The sequence below is a fragment of the Prinia subflava genome, chromosome 4 (genome assembly GCF_021018805.1).
Source record: "Prinia subflava isolate CZ2003 ecotype Zambia chromosome 4, Cam_Psub_1.2, whole genome shotgun sequence".
NCBI classification, from domain to species: Eukaryota; Metazoa; Chordata; class Aves; order Passeriformes; family Cisticolidae; genus Prinia; species Prinia subflava.
In genome coordinates, this window is record NC_086250.1 from 53,101,011 (window position 1) to 53,126,840 (window position 25,830).

Sequence of the window (25,830 nt, forward strand, 5' to 3'; positions counted from 1 at the left end):
TTAGATTTGACAAGGGTAGTGGGGGGTGCAATTGAGCCTCCTTTGTAAAGGGAAGCTCTGGGGTTCCCGGGTTCCCAAGGCATAAGTCTGCACTTGGTGTCTGTTGAGGCTTTGGGTGCCCAGGGCCATGATGGGCTCCCCGAGCTGGGCTGGGGACGGCGGGCGGGGGTGGCCTGTGATGCGCTCTGGGCTCTGTGACAGCACAGGCGCCGTGTCACAATGGGGGCAGCTGTAAAAGGCCCCAGCCGGTGCTGCTGCCCCAGGAGAGCTTGGGCAAGCGGTGAGTGCACACGCAGTGAGGAGACGGGGCAGGAGGAGGGCTGGGGCAGAGGGGGCAGCAGCCGGGGCGTGTGTTCTGCCCCTGCGTGCAGGGCCCAGCCCCTTGGCGGCAGCGCCTTGCTCAGGCCCCGGGGCCTGCGGGGGCAGCAGTGCAGGCCTTGCCGCCTGCCAGCTGCCCGGGGCCCTGTCCTTGCCGCCGCTCCCTCGCTGCGGCTCCTGGCCCCCAGTGTCTGTCTCCATTGCGGCCCCACTGAACCCCTTGCGTGTGTCCCCCTGCAGACCATGGCGTTGTTGGCCTTGCTCTTCGTGCTGGTGCACAGCCTGATGCAGTACCCGCAGCCTGCTGGCGGTGGGCTGGATGAGGCCACGCACCGGCGCATGCAGGAGCGTCGGGAGCTGCTGGAGCGCGAGATGGCTCGGCTGCTGCAGGAGCTGGAGCAGGGGCCCCCGGAGCAGCAGGAGCTGGGCTGGGGAGCCGCGCTCTTTGGTGCTCTGCAGCAGTGGCCGTTCTGCGCTCTTGCTGGAGTCCTGCTCCTCTTGATCCTGTGGTTTAGCTGCAGGAGAAGGAGCTGGGAAGCCAGCAGCAGCAGCAAGGACCAGAGCTCCTGCAAGAGCTTAGGAGATGAGAGAGGAAAGGAAGAGGAAGAAGGAAGCGTTGATTCAACGGAAGGCAAGAAAAACATTGATCTGTCTATGGAGGCAGACAACAGCAGCAGTGGAGATGAGAGCGACAGCAGTCCTGTGGCTGCAATTGAAGAAGAGGGTGACAACAGCATTGAAGGCACTGATGTGCAGGTGGAGCAAGACCAGGATGCTGGAAAGGAGGAAGAAGAGGATGGAAACAAAGAAACAACCGGTGGTGAGAATATGAAGGCTGGCAACAGTGATGACGTAAATGAAGGTGAAGACGGTGTAGATGGAGAGGAAGAATACACAGATGTGAAGGTGCAGGAAAGCAGCGATGCCAGTGAACAGAGAGGCCGTGATTGGAGTGGGCAGGAAGACAGCAGGGATGGTGGGAAGGAAGGGGACCATAGTGGCTTTGCTGCAATTGAGGAAGAAAAGAAGGCAGTGTTAAAAGAGGATGGCAAGGCTAGAAACAAGGATGAAGAACAGGGCAGTGTAAATGTGGAGAGAAGCAAGAACGAGGATAGAAAAGTAGACGGTCAAGGTGACGTGGCAGCCAGTGGAAAAGAAGGCAGTGATGGTGGCAAGGAAGAAAGCGGCAGTGGTGGAATGGAAGACAGAGCAGACAGGCGAGATGGTGGAAATAAGCAAGGCATCCTTTCAGTGGATCGCATAGACTGGGCTGTGGAGGAGCTGGAGAGAGGTTGCTCAGTGATAGCTGAGCTGATGGAGAGCTTGAGGCGTGTCTTTGTGGACAGCGTGAGCAAGACTTTCTACCCGGTGCCTGAGGAAGCCATTGGGGTGGGCAGTGCTTTTGAGGGTTGGAGTCCCCGTGAGTGGGATGGGGTGTACCGTGTGCTAGTCCCCCTGAACCCCCCGCCAGGGCACACCTTCTACTTAGAGCTGAACAGTGCAGGGCAGATGGCAGCAAGGAGCTTCAGCGTCCGTGTGGAGCTGGTGTGCACGTGCCAGAGGGAGCAGCAGGGCGAGGAGCTGTTGTGCTTGCTGCACCACTCGCAGAAGAAGCTGCAGCGCAAGCCTGAGCGCAGCCTCCTCAAGACACTGTGCACCGGCTCCTACCTGGACGTGGAGAAAACCTGCCGCTGGTTCCACGGCTTGGTGAAATCCTCGTGGCCGCACGTGCCTCAGTCAGGCTCCTGGCACTTGGCGATCCAGCCCTGCAGCCGTTCCTGCCAATTGCGGCTGAGCCAAGGCCAGAAGAGCCTGACGCTGGAGGTGTTCCTTGGGGTGCGCCATGGGGACTCCGACATCTTTGTGGTCAGCCAGACCGCAGAGGCCCAGGAAGGTGTCTCCAGGACCTTTGGGAGAAGCCGGCCCGCCGGGGCCGACTTCAACCCAAGCACAGCGTGGCCCGAGACGTGCGCTGTGGCCGAGGTGAAATTCTTCCGGCACATTGCCAGGCAGGTGCCGTGTGAGCGCTTGGCCCTGAAATGCCTGCAGGTCTTCACCTGCCTCCTCAGGGGCACAGGTTTCTCCAGCTCTGTCTGGAAGACTGTGGTCATGCACGTGCTGACCACCGTCCCGCTGTCCCGGTGGCGCAGCAGTGAATTTGCACGGCAGCTCTGGGCCATCATGGCATACCTGGGCCGCTGCCTGCAGCTGAAACGCCTGGAGCCCTTTGTGCTGGGCAGCAAGAGGCTTCCTGCAGAGATCAGCGTGCCGCCGGCAATGCGAGGCCTTGAGCCGCTCAACCTCTTTGAGCACCTGGCCCGAGATCCGGCCGCCCACAGAGAGGCCGTGCACGCCTATGGTCAGCTGCGCTATCGCCTCTGGGTGCTGCTCTCCAGCCACTGAGAGGAGTTGCCTGCTGTACAGAGCTCTGCTGGCGGGGCTCACAGCCTATGGCAGCCACGTGAACGCTGCATAAGTCCTGCTTTTGTCCCTGGCAATCCTGAAGCTGCTTTCCTGCCCGTGCGGAAGGAAGACGCTGCAGCACATGGATTCCTTGTGCGGACACGTCTCGGAGTTGCCATGCCCTTCACCTTCCCGTTACAACAGTGATGTTGCCTAAGCCTGTGAGGCAGAAAGTAGCTCCACTTGCACATCCTCACAGAAGAGAGTGAATCTGATGGAGGTTGCTTGGATCGCCTCAAAGACAGAAATCCAGCCTGTTTGGTATTTAGTGTAGTTAGTAGAGTCATGTAGTTAGTGTAGTTAGTAGAGTAGTGATCTGTAGTCTGAATGGTTTTGTAAGGAGAGGGTTCTTAGATCACCTCAAAGACGGAAGCCTAGGCTGTTAGGGACTTAATGTAGTTATGCTGTAGTGAGCTGTAGCTTTAATGGTTTTGTAAGGATGGAGGTCCTTGTAGATGCACTTTAGGAGAATAGGTAGTCCAAGTTTTCATGAGACTTGTTTATGTCTGCCGGAGGAGGCCCTTTAGTGCTGTTAGTGTATAACTGTTGTGCAAAGTTACCCTTAGTTGAGGGAATTCAAGGACCCCACTGTGGTTGCTTGTCTGTTTTCCAGTAATATTTGGATATCTGTGTTGGAAAAATTAATAAAATGAGAGCAGTTTCTCAAATTGCCTGAAATGTGTCCTTTTTATTTAACCCACCATTTCTTAAAGAATGGCCATCCAGGGCAACTTCCTGAAAAAATGACAAAGTGACTCAAATGGGGATTGTGCCCATCAGTAACTTGCATGGTGCATTGAAGCGGGGCTATTCCTTTGGCCTCTTGAATTCAACCAGAAGTCATGGTGGTCAAAACAGCTAAAGTATCCTTAACTATCAAGATCAATATTCATAGGGAAAACGTTCTGCCTTCAATGATAAATAAAAGCCTGCACCCTTACACTGGGAACATCCATGGGTCATATCTCCCAAATTTAGATTTGACAAGGGTAGTGGGGGGTGCAATTGAGCCTCCTTTGTCAAGGGAAGCTCTGGGGTTCCCGGGTTCCCAAGGCATAAGTCTGCACTTGGTGTCTGTTGAGGCTTTGGGTGCCCAGGGCCATGATGGGCTCCCCGAGCTGGGCTGGGGACGGCGGGCGGGGGTGGCCTGTGATGCGCTCTGGGCTCTGTGACAGCACAGGCGCCGTGTCACAATGGGGGCAGCTGTAAAAGGCCCCAGCCGGTGCTGCTGCCCCAGGAGAGCTTGGGCAAGCGGTGAGTGCACACGCAGTGAGGAGACGGGGCAGGAGGAGGGCTGGGGCAGAGGGGGCAGCAGCCGGGGCGTGTGTTCTGCCCCTGCGTGCAGGGCCCAGCCCCTTGGCGGCAGCGCCTTGCTCAGGCCCCGGGGCCTGCGGGGGCAGCAGTGCAGGCCTTGCCGCCTGCCAGCTGCCCGGGGCCCTGTCCTTGCCGCCGCTCCCTCGCTGCGGCTCCTGGCCCCCAGTGTCTGTCTCCATTGCGGCCCCACTGAACCCCTTGCGTGTGTCCCCCTGCAGACCATGGCGTTGTTGGCCTTGCTCTTCGTGCTGGTGCACAGCCTGATGCAGTACCCGCAGCCTGCTGGCGGTGGGCTGGATGAGGCCACGCACCGGCGCATGCAGGAGCGTCGGGAGCTGCTGGAGCGCGAGATGGCTCGGCTGCTGCAGGAGCTGGAGCAGGGGCCCCCGGAGCAGCAGGAGCTGGGCTGGGGAGCCGCGCTCTTTGGTGCTCTGCAGCAGTGGCCGTTCTGCGCTCTTGCTGGAGTCCTGCTCCTCTTGATCCTGTGGTTTAGCTGCAGGAGAAGGAGCTGGGAAGCCAGCAGCAGCAGCAAGGACCAGAGCTCCTGCAAGAGCTTAGGAGATGAGAGAGGAAAGGAAGAGGAAGAAGGAAGCGTTGATTCAACGGAAGGCAAGAAAAACATTGATCTGTCTATGGAGGCAGACAACAGCAGCAGTGGAGATGAGAGCGACAGCAGTCCTGTGGCTGCAATTGAAGAAGAGGGTGACAACAGCATTGAAGGCACTGATGTGCAGGTGGAGCAAGACCAGGATGCTGGAAAGGAGGAAGAAGAGGATGGAAACAAAGAAACAACCGGTGGTGAGAATATGAAGGCTGGCAACAGTGATGACGTAAATGAAGGTGAAGACGGTGTAGATGGAGAGGAAGAATACACAGATGTGAAGGTGCAGGAAAGCAGCGATGCCAGTGAACAGAGAGGCCGTGATTGGAGTGGGCAGGAAGACAGCAGGGATGGTGGGAAGGAAGGGGACCATAGTGGCTTTGCTGCAATTGAGGAAGAAAAGAAGGCAGTGTTAAAAGAGGATGGCAAGGCTAGAAACAAGGATGAAGAACAGGGCAGTGTAAATGTGGAGAGAAGCAAGAACGAGGATAGAAAAGTAGACGGTCAAGGTGACGTGGCAGCCAGTGGAAAAGAAGGCAGTGATGGTGGCAAGGAAGAAAGCGGCAGTGGTGGAATGGAAGACAGAGCAGACAGGCGAGATGGTGGAAATAAGCAAGGCATCCTTTCAGTGGATCGCATAGACTGGGCTGTGGAGGAGCTGGAGAGAGGTTGCTCAGTGATAGCTGAGCTGATGGAGAGCTTGAGGCGTGTCTTTGTGGACAGCGTGAGCAAGACTTTCTACCCGGTGCCTGAGGAAGCCATTGGGGTGGGCAGTGCTTTTGAGGGTTGGAGTCCCCGTGAGTGGGATGGGGTGTACCGTGTGCTAGTCCCCCTGAACCCCCCGCCAGGGCACACCTTCTACTTAGAGCTGAACAGTGCAGGGCAGATGGCAGCAAGGAGCTTCAGCGTCCGTGTGGAGCTGGTGTGCACGTGCCAGAGGGAGCAGCAGGGCGAGGAGCTGTTGTGCTTGCTGCACCACTCGCAGAAGAAGCTGCAGCGCAAGCCTGAGCGCAGCCTCCTCAAGACACTGTGCACCGGCTCCTACCTGGACGTGGAGAAAACCTGCCGCTGGTTCCACGGCTTGGTGAAATCCTCGTGGCCGCACGTGCCTCAGTCAGGCTCCTGGCACTTGGCGATCCAGCCCTGCAGCCGTTCCTGCCAATTGCGGCTGAGCCAAGGCCAGAAGAGCCTGACGCTGGAGGTGTTCCTTGGGGTGCGCCATGGGGACTCCGACATCTTTGTGGTCAGCCAGACCGCAGAGGCCCAGGAAGGCGTCTCCAGGACCTTTGGGAGAAGCCGGCCCGCCGGGGCCGACTTCATCCCAAGCACAGCGTGGCCCGAGACGTGCGCTGTGGCCGAGGTGAAATTCTTCCGGCACATTGCCAGGCAGGTGCCGTGTGAGCGCTTGGCCCTGAAATGCCTGCAGGTCTTCACCTGCCTCCTCAGGGGCACAGGTTTCTCCAGCTCTGTCTGGAAGACTGTGGTCATGCACGTGCTGACCACCGTCCCGCTGTCCCGGTGGCGCAGCAGTGAATTTGCACGGCAGCTCTGGGCCATCATGGCATACCTGGGCCGCTGCCTGCAGCTGAAACGCCTGGAGCCCTTTGTGCTGGGCAGCAAGAGGCTTCCTGCCGAGATCAGCGTGCCGCCGGCAATGCGAGGCCTTGAGCCGCTCAACCTCTTTGAGCACCTGGCCCGAGATCCGGCCGCCCACAGAGAGGCCGTGCACGCCTATGGTCAGCTGCGCTATCGCCTCTGGGTGCTGCTCTCCAGCCACTGAGAGGAGTTGCCTGCTGTACAGAGCTCTGCTGGCGGGGCTCACAGCCTATGGCAGCCACGTGAACGCTGCATAAGTCCTGCTTTTGTCCCTGGCAATCCTGAAGCTGCTTTCCTGCCCGTGCGGAAGGAAGACGCTGCAGCACGTGGATTCCTTGTGCGGACACGTCTCGGAGTTGCCATGCCCTTCACCTTCCCGTTACAACAGTGATGTTGCCTAAGCCTGTGAGGCAGAAAGTAGCTCCACTTGCACATCCTCACAGAAGAGAGTGAATCTGATGGAGGTTGCTTGGATCGCCTCAAAGACAGAAATCCAGCCTGTTTGGTATTTAGTGTAGTTAGTAGAGTCATGTAGTTAGTGTAGTTAGTAGAGTAGTGATCTGTAGTCTGAATGGTTTTGTAAGGAGAGGGTTCTTAGATCACCTCAAAGACGGAAGCCTAGGCTGTTAGGGACTTAATGTAGTTATGCTGTAGTGAGCTGTAGCTTTAATGGTTTTGTAAGGGTGGAGGTCCTTGTAGATGCACTTTAGGAGAATAGGTAGTCCAAGTTTTCATGAGACTTGTTTATGTCTGCCGGAGGAGGCCCTTTAGTGCTGTTAGTGTATAACTGTTGTGCAAAGTTACCCTTAGTTGAGGGAATTCAAGGACCCCACTGTGGTTGCTTGTCTGTTTTCCAGTAATATTTGGATATCTGTGTTGGAAAAATTAATAAAATGAGAGCAGTTTCTCAAATTGCCTGAAATGTGTCCTTTTTATTTAACCCACCATTTCTTAAAGAATGGCCATCCAGGGCAACTTCCTGAAAAAATGACAAAGTGACTCAAATGGGGATTGTGCCCATCAGTAACTTGCATGGTGCATTGAAGCGGGGCTATTCCTTTGGCCTCTTGAATTCAACCAGAAGTCATGGTGGTCAAAACAGCTAAAGTATCCTTAACTATCAAGATCAATATTCATAGGGAAAACGTTCTGCCTTCAATGATAAATAAAAGCCTGCACCCTTACACTGGGAACATCCATGGGTCATATCTCCCAAATTTAGATTTGACAAGGGTAGTGGGGGGTGCAATTGAGCCTCCTTTGTCAAGGGAAGCTCTGGGGTTCCCGGGTTCCCAAGGCATAAGTCTGCACTTGGTGTCTGTTGAGGCTTTGGGTGCCCAGGGCCATGATGGGCTCCCCGAGCTGGGCTGGGGACGGCGGGCGGGGGTGGCCTGTGATGCGCTCTGGGCTCTGTGACAGCACAGGCGCCGTGTCACAATGGGGGCAGCTGTAAAAGGCCCCAGCCGGTGCTGCTGCCCCAGGAGAGCTTGGGCAAGCGGTGAGTGCACACGCAGTGAGGAGACGGGGCAGGAGGAGGGCTGGGGCAGAGGGGGCAGCAGCCGGGGCGTGTGTTCTGCCCCTGCGTGCAGGGCCCAGCCCCTTGGCGGCAGCGCCTTGCTCAGGCCCCGGGGCCTGCGGGGGCAGCGGTGCAGGCCTTGCCGCCTGCCAGCTGCCCGGGGCCCTGTCCTTGCCGCCGCTCCCTCGCTGCGGCTCCTGGCCCCCAGTGTCTGTCTCCATTGCGGCCCCACTGAACCCCTTGCGTGTGTCCCCCTGCAGACCATGGCGTTGTTGGCCTTGCTCTTCGTGCTGGTGCACAGCCTGATGCAGTACCCGCAGCCTGCTGGCGGTGGGCTGGATGAGGCCACGCACCGGCGCATGCAGGAGCGTCGGGAGCTGCTGGAGCGCGAGATGGCTCGGCTGCTGCAGGAGCTGGAGCAGGGGCCCCCGGAGCAGCAGGAGCTGGGCTGGGGAGCCGCGCTCTTTGGTGCTCTGCAGCAGTGGCCGTTCTGCGCTCTTGCTGGAGTCCTGCTCCTCTTGATCCTGTGGTTTAGCTGCAGGAGAAGGAGCTGGGAAGCCAGCAGCAGCAGCAAGGACCAGAGCTCCTGCAAGAGCTTAGGAGATGAGAGAGGAAAGGAAGAGGAAGAAGGAAGCGTTGATTCAACGGAAGGCAAGAAAAACATTGATCTGTCTATGGAGGCAGACAACAGCAGCAGTGGAGATGAGAGCGACAGCAGTCCTGTGGCTGCAATTGAAGAAGAGGGTGACAACAGCATTGAAGGCACTGATGTGCAGGTGGAGCAAGACCAGGATGCTGGAAAGGAGGAAGAAGAGGATGGAAACAAAGAAACAACCGGTGGTGAGAATATGAAGGCTGGCAACAGTGATGACGTAAATGAAGGTGAAGACGGTGTAGATGGAGAGGAAGAATACACAGATGTGAAGGTGCAGGAAAGCAGCGATGCCAGTGAACAGAGAGGCCGTGATTGGAGTGGGCAGGAAGACAGCAGGGATGGTGGGAAGGAAGGGGACCATAGTGGCTTTGCTGCAATTGAGGAAGAAAAGAAGGCAGTGTTAAAAGAGGATGGCAAGGCTAGAAACAAGGATGAAGAACAGGGCAGTGTAAATGTGGAGAGAAGCAAGAACGAGGATAGAAAAGTAGACGGTCAAGGTGACGTGGCAGCCAGTGGAAAAGAAGGCAGTGATGGTGGCAAGGAAGAAAGCGGCAGTGGTGGAATGGAAGACAGAGCAGACAGGCGAGATGGTGGAAATAAGCAAGGCATCCTTTCAGTGGATCGCATAGACTGGGCTGTGGAGGAGCTGGAGAGAGGTTGCTCAGTGATAGCTGAGCTGATGGAGAGCTTGAGGCGTGTCTTTGTGGACAGCGTGAGCAAGACTTTCTACCCGGTGCCTGAGGAAGCCATTGGGGTGGGCAGTGCTTTTGAGGGTTGGAGTCCCCGTGAGTGGGATGGGGTGTACCGTGTGCTAGTCCCCCTGAACCCCCCGCCAGGGCACACCTTCTACTTAGAGCTGAACAGTGCAGGGCAGATGGCAGCAAGGAGCTTCAGCGTCCGTGTGGAGCTGGTGTGCACGTGCCAGAGGGAGCAGCAGGGCGAGGAGCTGTTGTGCTTGCTGCACCACTCGCAGAAGAAGCTGCAGCGCAAGCCTGAGCGCAGCCTCCTCAAGACACTGTGCACCGGCTCCTACCTGGACGTGGAGAAAACCTGCCGCTGGTTCCACGGCTTGGTGAAATCCTCGTGGCCGCACGTGCCTCAGTCAGGCTCCTGGCACTTGGCGATCCAGCCCTGCAGCCGTTCCTGCCAATTGCGGCTGAGCCAAGGCCAGAAGAGCCTGACGCTGGAGGTGTTCCTTGGGGTGCGCCATGGGGACTCCGACATCTTTGTGGTCAGCCAGACCGCAGAGGCCCAGGAAGGCGTCTCCAGGACCTTTGGGAGAAGCCGGCCCGCCGGGGCCGACTTCATCCCAAGCACAGCGTGGCCCGAGACGTGCGCTGTGGCCGAGGTGAAATTCTTCCGGCACATTGCCAGGCAGGTGCCGTGTGAGCGCTTGGCCCTGAAATGCCTGCAGGTCTTCACCTGCCTCCTCAGGGGCACAGGTTTCTCCAGCTCTGTCTGGAAGACTGTGGTCATGCACGTGCTGACCACCGTCCCGCTGTCCCGGTGGCGCAGCAGTGAATTTGCACGGCAGCTCTGGGCCATCATGGCATACCTGGGCCGCTGCCTGCAGCTGAAACGCCTGGAGCCCTTTGTGCTGGGCAGCAAGAGGCTTCCTGCCGAGATCAGCGTGCCGCCGGCAATGCGAGGCCTTGAGCCGCTCAACCTCTTTGAGCACCTGGCCCGAGATCCGGCCGCCCACAGAGAGGCCGTGCACGCCTATGGTCAGCTGCGCTATCGCCTCTGGGTGCTGCTCTCCAGCCACTGAGAGGAGTTGCCTGCTGTACAGAGCTCTGCTGGCGGGGCTCACAGCCTATGGCAGCCACGTGAACGCTGCATAAGTCCTGCTTTTGTCCCTGGCAATCCTGAAGCTGCTTTCCTGCCCGTGCGGAAGGAAGACGCTGCAGCACGTGGATTCCTTGTGCGGACACGTCTCGGAGTTGCCATGCCCTTCACCTTCCCGTTACAACAGTGATGTTGCCTAAGCCTGTGAGGCAGAAAGTAGCTCCACTTGCACATCCTCACAGAAGAGAGTGAATCTGATGGAGGTTGCTTGGATCGCCTCAAAGACAGAAATCCAGCCTGTTTGGTATTTAGTGTAGTTAGTAGAGTCATGTAGTTAGTGTAGTTAGTAGAGTAGTGATCTGTAGTCTGAATGGTTTTGTAAGGAGAGGGTTCTTAGATCACCTCAAAGACGGAAGCCTAGGCTGTTAGGGACTTAATGTAGTTATGCTGTAGTGAGCTGTAGCTTTAATGGTTTTGTAAGGGTGGAGGTCCTTGTAGATGCACTTTAGGAGAATAGGTAGTCCAAGTTTTCATGAGACTTGTTTATGTCTGCCGGAGGAGGCCCTTTAGTGCTGTTAGTGTATAACTGTTGTGCAAAGTTACCCTTAGTTGAGGGAATTCAAGGACCCCACTGTGGTTGCTTGTCTGTTTTCCAGTAATATTTGGATATCTGTGTTGGAAAAATTAATAAAATGAGAGCAGTTTCTCAAATTGCCTGAAATGTGTCCTTTTTATTTAACCCACCATTTCTTAAAGAATGGCCATCCAGGGCAACTTCCTGAAAAAATGACAAAGTGACTCAAATGGGGATTGTGCCCATCAGTAACTTGCATGGTGCATTGAAGCGGGGCTATTCCTTTGGCCTCTTGAATTCAACCAGAAGTCATGGTGGTCAAAACAGCTAAAGTATCCTTAACTATCAAGATCAATATTCATAGGGAAAACGTTCTGCCTTCAATGATAAATAAAAGCCTGCACCCTTACACTGGGAACATCCATGGGTCATATCTCCCAAATTTAGATTTGACAAGGGTAGTGGGGGGTGCAATTGAGCCTCCTTTGTCAAGGGAAGCTCTGGGGTTCCCGGGTTCCCAAGGCATAAGTCTGCACTTGGTGTCTGTTGAGGCTTTGGGTGCCCAGGGCCATGATGGGCTCCCCGAGCTGGGCTGGGGACGGCGGGCGGGGGTGGCCTGTGATGCGCTCTGGGCTCTGTGACAGCACAGGCGCCGTGTCACAATGGGGGCAGCTGTAAAAGGCCCCAGCCGGTGCTGCTGCCCCAGGAGAGCTTGGGCAAGCGGTGAGTGCACACGCAGTGAGGAGACGGGGCAGGAGGAGGGCTGGGGCAGAGGGGGCAGCAGCCGGGGCGTGTGTTCTGCCCCTGCGTGCAGGGCCCAGCCCCTTGGCGGCAGCGCCTTGCTCAGGCCCCGGGGCCTGCGGGGGCAGCGGTGCAGGCCTTGCCGCCTGCCAGCTGCCCGGGGCCCTGTCCTTGCCGCCGCTCCCTCGCTGCGGCTCCTGGCCCCCAGTGTCTGTCTCCATTGCGGCCCCACTGAACCCCTTGCGTGTGTCCCCCTGCAGACCATGGCGTTGTTGGCCTTGCTCTTCGTGCTGGTGCACAGCCTGATGCAGTACCCGCAGCCTGCTGGCGGTGGGCTGGATGAGGCCACGCACCGGCGCATGCAGGAGCGTCGGGAGCTGCTGGAGCGCGAGATGGCTCGGCTGCTGCAGGAGCTGGAGCAGGGGCCCCCGGAGCAGCAGGAGCTGGGCTGGGGAGCCGCGCTCTTTGGTGCTCTGCAGCAGTGGCCGTTCTGCGCTCTTGCTGGAGTCCTGCTCCTCTTGATCCTGTGGTTTAGCTGCAGGAGAAGGAGCTGGGAAGCCAGCAGCAGCAGCAAGGACCAGAGCTCCTGCAAGAGCTTAGGAGATGAGAGAGGAAAGGAAGAGGAAGAAGGAAGCGTTGATTCAACGGAAGGCAAGAAAAACATTGATCTGTCTATGGAGGCAGACAACAGCAGCAGTGGAGATGAGAGCGACAGCAGTCCTGTGGCTGCAATTGAAGAAGAGGGTGACAACAGCATTGAAGGCACTGATGTGCAGGTGGAGCAAGACCAGGATGCTGGAAAGGAGGAAGAAGAGGATGGAAACAAAGAAACAACCGGTGGTGAGAATATGAAGGCTGGCAACAGTGATGACGTAAATGAAGGTGAAGACGGTGTAGATGGAGAGGAAGAATACACAGATGTGAAGGTGCAGGAAAGCAGCGATGCCAGTGAACAGAGAGGCCGTGATTGGAGTGGGCAGGAAGACAGCAGGGATGGTGGGAAGGAAGGGGACCATAGTGGCTTTGCTGCAATTGAGGAAGAAAAGAAGGCAGTGTTAAAAGAGGATGGCAAGGCTAGAAACAAGGATGAAGAACAGGGCAGTGTAAATGTGGAGAGAAGCAAGAACGAGGATAGAAAAGTAGACGGTCAAGGTGACGTGGCAGCCAGTGGAAAAGAAGGCAGTGATGGTGGCAAGGAAGAAAGCGGCAGTGGTGGAATGGAAGACAGAGCAGACAGGCGAGATGGTGGAAATAAGCAAGGCATCCTTTCAGTGGATCGCATAGACTGGGCTGTGGAGGAGCTGGAGAGAGGTTGCTCAGTGATAGCTGAGCTGATGGAGAGCTTGAGGCGTGTCTTTGTGGACAGCGTGAGCAAGACTTTCTACCCGGTGCCTGAGGAAGCCATTGGGGTGGGCAGTGCTTTTGAGGGTTGGAGTCCCCGTGAGTGGGATGGGGTGTACCGTGTGCTAGTCCCCCTGAACCCCCCGCCAGGGCACACCTTCTACTTAGAGCTGAACAGTGCAGGGCAGATGGCAGCAAGGAGCTTCAGCGTCCGTGTGGAGCTGGTGTGCACGTGCCAGAGGGAGCAGCAGGGCGAGGAGCTGTTGTGCTTGCTGCACCACTCGCAGAAGAAGCTGCAGCGCAAGCCTGAGCGCAGCCTCCTCAAGACACTGTGCACCGGCTCCTACCTGGACGTGGAGAAAACCTGCCGCTGGTTCCACGGCTTGGTGAAATCCTCGTGGCCGCACGTGCCTCAGTCAGCCTCCTGGCACTTGGCGATCCAGCCCTGCAGCCGTTCCTGCCAATTGCGGCTGAGCCAAGGCCAGAAGAGCCTGACGCTGGAGGTGTTCCTTGGGGTGCGCCATGGGGACTCCGACATCTTTGTGGTCAGCCAGACCGCAGAGGCCCAGGAAGGTGTCTCCAGGACCTTTGGGAGAAGCCGGCCCGCCGGGGCCGACTTCAACCCAAGCACAGCGTGGCCCGAGACGTGCGCTGTGGCCGAGGTGAAATTCTTCCGGCACATTGCCAGGCAGGTGCCGTGTGAGCGCTTGGCCCTGAAATGCCTGCAGGTCTTCACCTGCCTCCTCAGGGGCACAGGTTTCTCCAGCTCTGTCTGGAAGACTGTGGTCATGCACGTGCTGACCACCGTCCCGCTGTCCCGGTGGCGCAGCAGTGAATTTGCACGGCAGCTCTGGGCCATCATGGCATACCTGGGCCGCTGCCTGCAGCTGAAACGCCTGGAGCCCTTTGTGCTGGGCAGCAAGAGGCTTCCTGCAGAGATCAGCGTGCCGCCGGCAATGCGAGGCCTTGAGCCGCTCAACCTCTTTGAGCACCTGGCCCGAGATCCGGCCGCCCACAGAGAGGCCGTGCACGCCTATGGTCAGCTGCGCTATCGCCTCTGGGTGCTGCTCTCCAGCCACTGAGAGGAGTTGCCTGCTGTACAGAGCTCTGCTGGCGGGGCTCACAGCCTATGGCAGCCACGTGAACGCTGCATAAGTCCTGCTTTTGTCCCTGGCAATCCTGAAGCTGCTTTCCTGCCCGTGCGGAAGGAAGACGCTGCAGCACGTGGATTCCTTGTGTGGACATGTCTCGGAGTTGCCATGCCCTTCACCTTCCCGTTACAACAGTGATGTTGCCTAAGCCTGTGAGGCAGAAAGTAGCTCCACTTGCACATCCTCACAGAAGAGAGTGAATCTGATGGAGGTTGCTTGGATCGCCTCAAAGACAGAAATCCAGCCTGTTTGGTATTTAGTGTAGTTAGTAGAGTCATGTAGTTAGTGTAGTTAGTAGAGTAGTGATCTGTAGTCTGAATGGTTTTGTAAGGAGAGGGTTCTTAGATCACCTCAAAGACGGAAGCCTAGGCTGTTAGGGACTTAATGTAGTTATGCTGTAGTGAGCTGTAGCTTTAATGGTTTTGTAAGGATGGAGGTCCTTGTAGATGCACTTTAGGAGAATAGGTAGTCCAAGTTTTCATGAGACTTGTTTATGTCTGCCGGAGGAGGCCCTTTAGTGCTGTTAGTGTATAACTGTTGTGCAAAGTTACCCTTAGTTGAGGGAATTCAAGGACCCCACTGTGGTTGCTTGTCTGTTTTCCAGTAATATTTGGATATCTGTGTTGGAAAAATTAATAAAATGAGAGCAGTTTCTCAAATTGCCTGAAATGTGTCCTTTTTATTTAACCCACCATTTCTTAAAGAATGGCCATCCAGGGCAACTTCCTGAAAAAATGACAAAGTGACTCAAATGGGGATTGTGCCCATCAGTAACTTGCATGGTGCATTGAAGCGGGGCTATTCCTTTGGCCTCTTGAATTCAACCAGAAGTCATGGTGGTCAAAACAGCTAAAGTATCCTTAACTATCAAGATCAATATTCATAGGGAAAACGTTCTGCCTTCAATGATAAATAAAAGCCTGCACCCTTACACTGGGAACATCCATGGGTCATATCTCCCAAATTTAGATTTGACAAGGGTTGTGGGGGGTGCAATTGAGCCTCCTTTGTCAAGGGAAGCTCTGGGGTTCCCGGGTTCCCAAGGCATAAGTCTGCACTTGGTGTCTGTTGAGGCTTTGGGTGCCCAGGGCCATGATGGGCTCCCCGAGCTGGGCTGGGGACGGCGGGCGAGGGTGGCCTGTGATGCGCTCTGGGCTCTGTGACAGCACAGGCGCCGTGTCACAATGGGGGCAGCTGTAAAAGGCCCCAGCCGGTGCTGCTGCCCCAGGAGAGCTTGGGCAAGCGGTGAGTGCACACGCAGTGAGGAGACGGGGCAGGAGGAGGGCTGGGGCAGAGGGGGCAGCAGCCGGGGCGTGTGTTCTGCCCCTGCGTGCAGGGCCCAGCCCCTTGGCGGCAGCGCCTTGCTCAGGCCCCGGGGCCTGCGGGGGCAGCGGTGCAGGCCTTGCCGCCTGCCAGCTGCCCGGGGCCCTGTCCTTGCCGCCGCTCCCTCGCTGCGGCTCCTGGCCCCCAGTGTCTGTCTCCATTGCGGCCCCACTGAACCCCTTGCGTGTGTCCCCCTGCAGACCATGGCGTTGTTGGCCTTGCTCTTCGTGCTGGTGCACAGCCTGATGCAGTACCCGCAGCCTGCTGGCGGTGGGCTGGATGAGGCCACGCACCGGCGCATGCAGGAGCGTCGGGAGCTGCTGGAGCGCGAGATGGCTCGGCTGCTGCAGGAGCTGGAGCAGGGGCCCCCGGAGCAGCAGGAGCTGGGCTGGGGAGCCGCGCTCTTTGGTGCTCTGCAGCAGTGGCCGTTCTGCGCTCTTGCTGGAGTCCTGCTCCTCTTGATCCTGTGGTTTAGCTGCAGGAGAAGGAGCTGGGAAGCCAGCAGCAGCAGCAAGGACCAGAGCTCCTGCAAGAGCTTAGGAGATGAGAGAGGAAAGGAAGAGGAAGAAGGAAGCGTTGATTCAACGGAAGGCAAGAAAAACATTGATCTGTCTATGGAGGCAGACAACAACAGCAGTGGAGATGAGAGCGACAGCAGTCCTGTGGCTGCAATTGAAGAAGAGGGTGACAACAGCATTGAAGGCACTGATGTGCAGGTGGAGCAAGACCAGGATGCTGGAAAGGAGGAAGAAGAGGATGGAAACAAAGAAACAACCGGTGGTGAGAATATGAAGGCTGGCAACAGTGATGACGTAAATGAAGGTGAAGACGGTGTAGATGGAGAGGAAGAATACACAGATGTGAAGGTGCAGGAAAGCAGCGATGCCAGTGAACAGAGAGGCCGTGATTGGAGTGGGCAGGAAGACAGCAGGGATGGTGGGAAGGAAGGGGACCATAGTGGCTTTGCTGCAATTGAGGAAGAAAAGAAGGCAGTGTTAAAAGAGGATGGCAAGGCTAGAAACAAGGATGAAGAACAGGGCAGTGTAAATGTGGAGAGAAGCAAGAACGAGGATAGAAAAGTAGACGGTCAAGGTGACGTGGCAGCCAGTGGAAAAGAAGGCAGTGATGGTGGCAAGGAAGAAAGCGGCAGTGGTGGAATGGAAGACAGAGCAGACAGGCGAGATGGTGGAAATAAGCAAGGCATCCTTTCAGTGGATCGCATAGACTGGGCTGTGGAGGAGCTGGAGAGAGGTTGCTCAGTGATAGCTGAGCTGATGGAAAGCTTGAGGCATGTCTTTGTGGACAGCGTGAGCAAGACTTTCTACCCGGTGCCTGAGGAAGCCATTGGGGTGGGCAGTGCTTTTGAGGGTTGGAGTCCCCGTGAGTGGGATGGGGTGTACCGTGTGCTAGTCCCCCTGAACCCCCCGCCAGGGCACACCTTCTACTTAGAGCTGAACAGTGCAGGGCAGATGGCAGCAAGGAGCTTCAGCGTCCGTGTGGAGCTGGTGTGCACGTGCCAGAGGGAGCAGCAGGGCGAGGAGCTGTTGTGCTTGCTGCACCACTCGCAGAAGAAGCTGCAGCGCAAGCCTGAGCGCAGCCTCCTCAAGACACTGTGCACCGGCTCCTACCTGGACGTGGAGAAAACCTGCCGCTGGTTCCACGGCTTGGTGAAATCCTCGTGGCCGCACGTGCCTCAGTCAGGCTCCTGGCACTTGGCGATCCAGCCCTGCAGCCGTTCCTGCCAATTGCGGCTGAGCCAAGGCCAGAAGAGCCTGACGCTGGAGGTGTTCCTTGGGGTGCGCCATGGGGACTCCGACATCTTTGTGGTCAGCCAGACCGCAGAGGCCCAGGAAGGCGTCTCCAGGACCTTTGGGAGAAGCCGGCCCGCCGGGGCCGACTTCATCCCAAGCACAGCGTGGCCCGAGACGTGCGCTGCGGCTGAGGTGAAATTCTTCCGGCACATTGCCAGGCAGGTGCCGTGTGAGCGCTTGGCCCTGAAATGCCTGCAGGTCTTCACCTGCCTCCTCAGGGGCACAGGTTTCTCCAGCTCTGTCTGGAAGACTGTGGTCATGCACGTGCTGACCACCGTCCCGCTGTCCCGGTGGCGCAGCAGTGAATTTGCACGGCAGCTCTGGGCCATCATGGCATACCTGGGCCGCTGCCTGCAGCTGAAACGCCTGGAGCCCTTTGTGCTGGGCAGCAAGAGGCTTCCTGCCGAGATCAGCGTGCCGCCGGCAATGCGAGGCCTTGAGCCGCTCAACCTCTTTGAGCACCTGGCCCGAGATCCGGCCGCCCACAGAGAGGCCGTGCACGCCTATGGTCAGCTGCGCTATCGCCTCTGGGTGCTGCTCTCCAGCCACTGAGAGGAGTTGCCTGCTGTACAGAGCTCTGCTGGCGGGGCTCACAGCCTATGGCAGCCACGTGAACGCTGCATAAGTCCTGCTTTTGTCCCTGGCAATCCTGAAGCTGCTTTCCTGCCCGTGCGGAAGGAAGACGCTGCAGCACATGGATTCCTTGTGCGGACACGTCTCGGAGTTGCCATGCCCTTCACCTTCCCGTTACAACAGTGATGTTGCCTAAGCCTGTGAGGCAGAAAGTAGCTCCACTTGCACATCCTCACAGAAGAGAGTGAATCTGATGGAGGTTGCTTGGATCGCCTCAAAGACAGAAATCCAGCCTGTTTGGTATTTAGTGTAGTTAGTAGAGTCATGTAGTTAGTGTAGTTAGTAGAGTAGTGATCTGTAGTCTGAATGGTTTTGTAAGGAGAGGGTTCTTAGATCACCTCAAAGACGGAAGCCTAGGCTGTTAGGGACTTAATGTAGTTATGCTGTAGTGAGCTGTAGCTTTAATGGTTTTGTAAGGATGGAGGTCCTTGTAGATGCACTTTAGGAGAATAGGTAGTCCAAGTTTTCATGAGACTTGTTTATGTCTGCCGGAGGAGGCCCTTTAGTGCTGTTAGTGTATAACTGTTGTGCAAAGTTACCCTTAGTTGAGGGAATTCAAGGACCCCACTGTGGTTGCTTGTCTGTTTTCCAGTAATATTTGGATATCTGTGTTGGAAAAATTAATAAAATGAGAGCAGTTTCTCAAATTGCCTGAAATGTGTCCTTTTTATTTAACCCACCATTTCTTAAAGAATGGCCATCCAGGGCAACTTCCTGAAAAAATGACAAAGTGACTCAAATGGGGATTGTGCCCATCAGTAACTTGCATGGTGCATTGAAGCGGGGCTATTCCTTTGGCCTCTTGAATTCAACCAGAAGTCATGGTGGTCAAAACAGCTAAAGTATCCTTAACTATCAAGATCAATATTCATAGGGAAAACGTTCTGCCTTCAATGATAAATAAAAGCCTGCACCCTTACACTGGGAACATCCATGGGTCATATCTCCCAAATTTAGATTTGACAAGGGTAGTGGGGGGTGCAATTGAGCCTCCTTTGTAAAGGGAAGCTCTGGGGTTCCCGGGTTCCCAAGGCATAAGTCTGCACTTGGTGTCTGTTGAGGCTTTGGGTGCCCAGGGCCATGATGGGCTCCCCGAGCTGGGCTGGGGACGGCGGGCGGGGGTGGCCTGTGATGCGCTCTGGGCTCTGTGACAGCACAGGCGCCGTGTCACAATGGGGGCAGCTGTAAAAGGCCCCAGCCGGTGCTGCTGCCCCAGGAGAGCTTGGGCAAGCGGTGAGTGCACACGCAGTGAGGAGACGGGGCAGGAGGAGGGCTGGGGCAGAGGGGGCAGCAGCCGGGGCGTGTGTTCTGCCCCTGCGTGCAGGGCCCAGCCCCTTGGCGGCAGCGCCTTGCTCAGGCCCCGGGGCCTGCGGGGGCAGCAGTGCAGGCCTTGCCGCCTGCCAGCTGCCCGGGGCCCTGTCCTTGCCGCCGCTCCCTCGCTGCGGCTCCTGGCCCCCAGTGTCTGTCTCCATTGCGGCCCCACTGAACCCCTTGCGTGTGTCCCCCTGCAGACCATGGCGTTGTTGGCCTTGCTCTTCGTGCTGGTGCACAGCCTGATGCAGTACCCGCAGCCTGCTGGCGGTGGGCTGGATGAGGCCACGCACCGGCGCATGCAGGAGCGTCGGGAGCTGCTGGAGCGCGAGATGGCTCGGCTGCTGCAGGAGCTGGAGCAGGGGCCCCCGGAGCAGCAGGAGCTGGGCTGGGGAGCCGTGCTCTTTGGTGCTCTGCAGCAGTGGCCGTTCTGCGCTCTTGCTGGAGTCCTGCTCCTCTTGATCCTGTGGTTTAGCTGCAGGAGAAGGAGCTGGGAAGCCAGCAGCAGCAGCAAGGACCAGAGCTCCTGCAAGAGCTTAGGAGATGAGAGAGGAAAGGAAGAGGAAGAAGGAAGCGTTGATTCAACGGAAGGCAAGAAAAACATTGATCTGTCTATGGAGGCAGACAACAGCAGCAGTGGAGATGAGAGCGACAGCAGTCCTGTGGCTGCAATTGAAGAAGAGGGTGACAACAGCATTGAAGGCACTGATGTGCAGGTGGAGCAAGACCAGGATGCTGGAAAGGAGGAAGAAGAGGATGGAAACAAAGAAACAACCGGTGGTGAGAATATGAAGGCTGGCAACAGTGATGACGTAAATGAAGGTGAAGACGGTGTAGATGGAGAGGAAGAATACACAGATGTGAAGGTGCAGGAAAGCAGCGATGCCAGTGAACAGAGAGGCCGTGATTGGAGTGGGCAGGAAGACAGCAGGGATGGTGGGAAGGAAGGGGACCATAGTGGCTTTGCTGCAATTGAGGAAGAAAAGAAGGCAGTGTTAAAAGAGGATGGCAAGGCTAGAAACAAGGATGAAGAACAGGGCAGTGTAAATGTGGAGAGAAGCAAGAACGAGGATAGAAAAGTAGACGGTCAAGGTGACGTGGCAGCCAGTGGAAAAGAAGGCAGTGATGGTGGCAAGGAAGAAAGCGGCAGTGGTGGAATGGAAGACAGAGCAGACAGGCGAGATGGTGGAAATAAGCAAGGCATCCTTTCAGTGGATCGCATAGACTGGGCTGTGGAGGAGCTGGAGAGAGGTTGCTCAGTGATAGCTGAGCTGATGGAGAGCTTGAGGCGTGTCTTTGTGGACAGCGTGAGCAAGACTTTCTACCCGGTGCCTGAGGAAGCCATTGGGGTGGGCAGTGCTTTTGAGGGTTGGAGTCCCCGTGAGTGGGATGGGGTGTACCGTGTGCTAGTCCCCCTGAACCCCCCGCCAGGGCACACCTTCTACTTAGAGCTGAACAGTGCAGGGCAGATGGCAGCAAGGAGCTTCAGCGTCCGTGTGGAGCTGGTGTGCACGTGCCAGAGGGAGCAGCAGGGCGAGGAGCTGTTGTGCTTGCTGCACCACTCGCAGAAGAAGCTGCAGCGCAAGCCTGAGCGCAGCCTCCTCAAGACACTGTGCACCGGCTCCTACCTGGACGTGGAGAAAACCTGCCGCTGGTTCCACGGCTTGGTGAAATCCTCGTGGCCGCACGTGCCTCAGTCAGGCTCCTGGCACTTGGCGATCCAGCCCTGCAGCCGTTCCTGCCAATTGCGGCTGAGCCAAGGCCAGAAGAGCCTGACGCTGGAGGTGTTCCTTGGGGTGCGCCATGGGGACTCCGACATCTTTGTGGTCAGCCAGACCGCAGAGGCCCAGGAAGGCGTCTCCAGGACCTTTGGGAGAAGCCGGCCCGCCGGGGCCGACTTCATCCCAAGCACAGCGTGGCCCGAGACGTGCGCTGCGGCTGAGGTGAAATTCTTCCGGCACATTGCCAGGCAGGTGCCGTGTGAGCGCTTGGCCCTGAAATGCCTGCAGGTCTTCACCTGCCTCCTCAGGGGCACAGGTTTCTCCAGCTCTGTCTGGAAGACTGTGGTCATGCACGTGCTGACCACCGTCCCGCTGTCCCGGTGGCGCAGCAGTGAATTTGCACGGCAGCTCTGGGCCATCATGGCATACCTGGGCCGCTGCCTGCAGCTGAAACGCCTGGAGCCCTTTGTGCTGGGCAGCAAGAGGCTTCCTGCCGAGATCAGCGTGCCGCCGGCAATGCGAGGCCTTGAGCCGCTCAACCTCTTTGAGCACCTGGCCCGAGATCCGGCCGCCCACAGAGAGGCCGTGCACGCCTATGGTCAGCTGCGCTATCGCCTCTGGGTGCTGCTCTCCAGCCACTGAGAGGAGTTGCCTGCTGTACAGAGCTCTGCTGGCGGGGCTCACAGCCTATGGCAGCCACGTGAACGCTGCATAAGTCCTGCTTTTGTCCCTGGCAATCCTGAAGCTGCTTTCCTGCCCGTGCGGAAGGAAGACGCTGCAGCACATGGATTCCTTGTGCGGACACGTCTCGGAGTTGCCATGCCCTTCACCTTCCCGTTACAACAGTGATGTTGCCTAAGCCTGTGAGGCAGAAAGTAGCTCCACTTGCACATCCTCACAGAAGAGAGTGAATCTGATGGAGGTTGCTTGGATCGCCTCAAAGACAGAAATCCAGCCTGTTTGGTATTTAGTGTAGTTAGTAGAGTCATGTAGTTAGTGTAGTTAGTAGAGTAGTGATCTGTAGTCTGAATGGTTTTGTAAGGAGAGGGTTCTTAGATCACCTCAAAGACGGAAGCCTAGGCTGTTAGGGACTTAATGTAGTTATGCTGTAGTGAGCTGTAGCTTTAATGGTTTTGTAAGGATGGAGGTCCTTGTAGATGCACTTTAGGAGAATAGGTAGTCCAAGTTTTCATGAGACTTGTTTATGTCTTCCGGAGGAGGCCCTTTAGTGCTGTTAGTGTATAACTGTTGTGCAAAGTTACCCTTAGTTGAGGGAATTCAAGGACCCCACTGTGGTTGCTTGTCTGTTTTCCAGTAATATTTGGATATCTGTGTTGGAAAAATTAATAAAATGAGAGCAGTTTCTCAAATTGCCTGAAATGTGTCCTTTTTATTTAACCCACCATTTCTTAAAGAATGGCCATCCAGGGCAACTTCCTGAAAAAATGACAAAGTGACTCAAATGGGGATTGTGCCCATCAGTAACTTGCATGGTGCATTGAAGCGGGGCTATTCCTTTGGCCTCTTGAATTCAACCAGAAGTCATGGTGGTCAAAACAGCTAAAGTATCCTTAACTATCAAGATCAATATTCATAGGGAAAACGTTCTGCCTTCAATGATAAATAAAAGCCTGCACCCTTACACTGGGAACATCCATGGGTCATATCTCCCAAATTTAGATTTGACAAGGGTAGTGGGGGGTGCAATTGAGCCTCCTTTGTCAAGGGAAGCTCTGGGGTTCCCGGGTTCCCAAGGCATAAGTCTGCACTTGGTGTCTGTTGAGGCTTTGGGTGCCCAGGGCCATGATGGGCTCCCCGAGCTGGGCTGGGGACGGCGGGCGGGGGTGGCCTGTGATGCGCTCTGGGCTCTGTGACAGCACAGGCGCCGTGTCACAATGGGGGCAGCTGTAAAAGGCCCCAGCCGGTGCTGCTGCCCCAGGAGAGCTTGGGCAAGCGGTGAGTGCACACGCAGTGAGGAGACGGGGCAGGAGGAGGGCTGGGGCAGAGGGGGCAGCAGCCGGGGCGTGTGTTCTGCCCCTGCGTGCAGGGCCCAGCCCCTTGGCGGCAGCGCCTTGCTCAGGCCCCGGGGCCTGCGGGGGCAGCGGTGCAGGCCTTGCCGCCTGCCAGCTGCCCGGGGCCCTGTCCTTGCCGCCGCTCCCTCGCTGCGGCTCCTGGCCCCCAGTGTCTGTCTCCATTGCGGCCCCACTGAACCCCTTGCGTGTGTCCCCCTGCAGACCATGGCGTTGTTGGCCTTGCTCTTCGTGCTGGTGCACAGCCTGATGCAGTACCCGCAGCCTGCTGGCGGTGGGCTGGATGAGGCCACGCACCGGCGCATGCAGGAGCGTCGGGAGCTGCTGGAGCGCGAGATGGCTCGGCTGCTGCAGGAGCTGGAGCAGGGGCCCCCGGAGCAGCAGGAGCTGGGCTGGGGAGCCGCGCTCTTTGGTGCTCTGCAGCAGTGGCCGTTCTGCGCTCTTGCTGGAGTCCTGCTCCTCTTGATCCTGTGGTTTAGCTGCAGGAGAAGGAGCTGGGAAGCCAGCAGCAGCAGCAAGGACCAGAGCTCCTGCAAGAGCTTAGGAGATGAGAGAGGAAAGGAAGAGGAAGAAGGAAGCGTTGATTCAACGGAAGGCAAGAAAAACATTGATCTGTCTATGGAGGCAGACAACAGCAGCAGTGGAGATGAGAGCGACAGCAGTCCTGTGGCTGCAATTGAAGAAGAGGGTGACAACAGCATTGAAGGCACTGATGTGCAGGTGGAGCAAGACCAGGATGCTGGAAAGGAGGAAGAAGAGGATGGAAACAAAGAAACAACCGGTGGTGAGAATATGAAGGCTGGCAACAGTGATGACGTAAATGAAGGTGAAGACGGTGTAGATGGAGAGGAAGAATACACAGATGTGAAGGTGCAGGAAAGCAGCGATGCCAGTGAACAGAGAGGCCGTGATTGGAGTGGGCAGGAAGACAGCAGGGATGGTGGGAAGGAAGGGGACCATAGTGGCTTTGCTGCAATTGAGGAAGAAAAGAAGGCAGTGTTAAAAGAGGATGGCAAGGCTAGAAACAAGGATGAAGAACAGGGCAGTGTAAATGTGGAGAGAAGCAAGAACGAGGATAGAAAAGTAGACGGTCAAGGTGACGTGGCAGCCAGTGGAAAAGAAGGCAGTGATGGTGGCAAGGAAGAAAGCAGCAGTGGTGGAATGGAAGACAGAGCAGACAGGCGAGATGGTGGAAATAAGCAAGGCATCCTTTCAGTGGATCGCATAGACTGGGCTGTGGAGGAGCTGGAGAGAGGTTGCTCAGTGATAGCTGAGCTGATGGAGAGCTTGAGGCGTGTCTTTGTGGACAGCGTGAGCAAGACTTTCTACCCGGTGCCTGAGGAAGCCATTGGGGTGGGCAGTGCTTTTGAGGGTTGGAGTCCCCGTGAGTGGGATGGGGTGTACCGTGTGCTAGTCCCCCTGAACCCCCCGCCAGGGCACACCTTCTACTTAGAGCTGAACAGTGCAGGGCAGATGGCAGCAAGGAGCTTCAGCGTCCGTGTGGAGCTGGTGTGCACGTGCCAGAGGGAGCAGCAGGGCGAGGAGCTGTTGTGCTTGCTGCACCACTCGCAGAAGAAGCTGCAGCGCAAGCCTGAGCGCAGCCTCCTCAAGACACTGTGCACCGGCTCCTACCTGGACGTGGAGAAAACCTGCCGCTGGTTCCACGGCTTGGTGAAATCCTCGTGGCCGCACGTGCCTCAGTCAGGCTCCTGGCACTTGGCGATCCAGCCCTGCAGCCGTTCCTGCCAATTGCGGCTGAGCCAAGGCCAGAAGAGCCTGACGCTGGAGGTGTTCCTTGGGGTGCGCCATGGGGACTCCGACATCTTTGTGGTCAGCCAGACCGCAGAGGCCCAGGAAGGTGTCTCCAGGACCTTTGGGAGAAGCCGGCCCGCCGGGGCCGACTTCAACCCAAGCACAGCGTGGCCCGAGACGTGCGCTGTGGCCGAGGTGAAATTCTTCCGGCACATTGCCAGGCAGGTGCCGTGTGAGCGCTTGGCCCTGAAATGCCTGCAGGTCTTCACCTGCCTCCTCAGGGGCACAGGTTTCTCCAGCTCTGTCTGGAAGACTGTGGTCATGCACGTGCTGACCACCGTCCCGCTGTCCCGGTGGCGCAGCAGTGAATTTGCACGGCAGCTCTGGGCCATCATGGCATACCTGGGCCGCTGCCTGCAGCTGAAACGCCTGGAGCCCTTTGTGCTGGGCAGCAAGAGGCTTCCTGCAGAGATCAGCGTGCCGCCGGCAATGCGAGGCCTTGAGCCGCTCAACCTCTTTGAGCACCTGGCCCGAGATCCGGCCGCCCACAGAGAGGCCGTGCACGCCTATGGTCAGCTGCGCTATCGCCTCTGGGTGCTGCTCTCCAGCCACTGAGAGGAGTTGCCTGCTGTACAGAGCTCTGCTGGCGGGGCTCACAGCCTATGGCAGCCACGTGAACGCTGCATAAGTCCTGCTTTTGTCCCTGGCAATCCTGAAGCTGCTTTCCTGCCCGTGCGGAAGGAAGACGCTGCAGCACATGGATTCCTTGTGTGGACATGTCTCGGAGTTGCCATGCCCTTCACCTTCCCGTTACAACAGTGATGTTGCCTAAGCCTGTGAGGCAGAAAGTAGCTCCACTTGCACATCCTCACAGAAGAGAGTGAATCTGATGGAGGTTGCTTGGATCGCCTCAAAGACAGAAATCCAGCCTGTTTGGTATTTAGTGTAGTTAGTAGAGTCATGTAGTTAGTGTAGTTAGTAGAGTAGTGATCTGTAGTCTGAATGGTTTTGTAAGGAGAGGGTTCTTAGATCACCTCAAAGACGGAAGCCTAGGCTGTTAGGGACTTAATGTAGTTATGCTGTAGTGAGCTGTAGCTTTAATGGTTTTGTAAGGATGGAGGTCCTTGTAGATGCACTTTAGGAGAATAGGTAGTCCAAGTTTTCATGAGACTTGTTTATGTCTTCCGGAGGAGG

At 56.8% G+C, this 25,830-nt stretch overlaps 7 protein-coding genes across 7 annotated transcripts; all 7 read left to right on the forward strand.

The window, feature by feature from the left end:
• The first annotated feature begins 1,146 nt into the window (after nt 1-1,146).
• On the forward strand, nt 1,147-2,721 carry LOC134549428 (inositol 1,4,5-trisphosphate receptor-interacting protein-like 1). The gene has a single exon (XM_063394973.1). The coding sequence runs from the start codon at nt 1,147-1,149 to the stop codon at nt 2,719-2,721; it is 1,575 nt and encodes a 524-aa protein (XP_063251043.1).
• Nucleotides 2,722-4,901: 2,180 nt separating this feature from the next.
• Nucleotides 4,902-6,476, forward strand: LOC134549402 (inositol 1,4,5-trisphosphate receptor-interacting protein-like 1). The gene has a single exon (XM_063394948.1). The coding sequence runs from the start codon at nt 4,902-4,904 to the stop codon at nt 6,474-6,476; it is 1,575 nt and encodes a 524-aa protein (XP_063251018.1).
• Nucleotides 6,477-8,656: 2,180 nt separating this feature from the next.
• Nucleotides 8,657-10,231, forward strand: LOC134549403 (inositol 1,4,5-trisphosphate receptor-interacting protein-like 1). The gene has a single exon (XM_063394949.1). It carries the CDS (start codon nt 8,657-8,659, stop codon nt 10,229-10,231), a length of 1,575 nt encoding a protein of 524 aa, XP_063251019.1.
• A 2,180-nt stretch (nt 10,232-12,411) lies between these two features.
• Nucleotides 12,412-13,986, forward strand: LOC134549438 (inositol 1,4,5-trisphosphate receptor-interacting protein-like 1). The gene has a single exon (XM_063394985.1). The coding sequence runs from the start codon at nt 12,412-12,414 to the stop codon at nt 13,984-13,986; it is 1,575 nt and encodes a 524-aa protein (XP_063251055.1).
• Nucleotides 13,987-16,166: 2,180 nt separating this feature from the next.
• Nucleotides 16,167-17,741, forward strand: LOC134549424 (inositol 1,4,5-trisphosphate receptor-interacting protein-like 1). The gene has a single exon (XM_063394969.1). The coding sequence runs from the start codon at nt 16,167-16,169 to the stop codon at nt 17,739-17,741; it is 1,575 nt and encodes a 524-aa protein (XP_063251039.1).
• A 2,180-nt stretch (nt 17,742-19,921) lies between these two features.
• Nucleotides 19,922-21,496, forward strand: LOC134549406 (inositol 1,4,5-trisphosphate receptor-interacting protein-like 1). Its single transcript, XM_063394952.1, has one exon. The coding sequence runs from the start codon at nt 19,922-19,924 to the stop codon at nt 21,494-21,496; it is 1,575 nt and encodes a 524-aa protein (XP_063251022.1).
• A 2,180-nt stretch (nt 21,497-23,676) lies between these two features.
• Nucleotides 23,677-25,251, forward strand: LOC134549430 (inositol 1,4,5-trisphosphate receptor-interacting protein-like 1). The gene has a single exon (XM_063394976.1). The coding sequence runs from the start codon at nt 23,677-23,679 to the stop codon at nt 25,249-25,251; it is 1,575 nt and encodes a 524-aa protein (XP_063251046.1).
• The last annotated feature ends 579 nt before the right edge of the window (nt 25,252-25,830 follow it).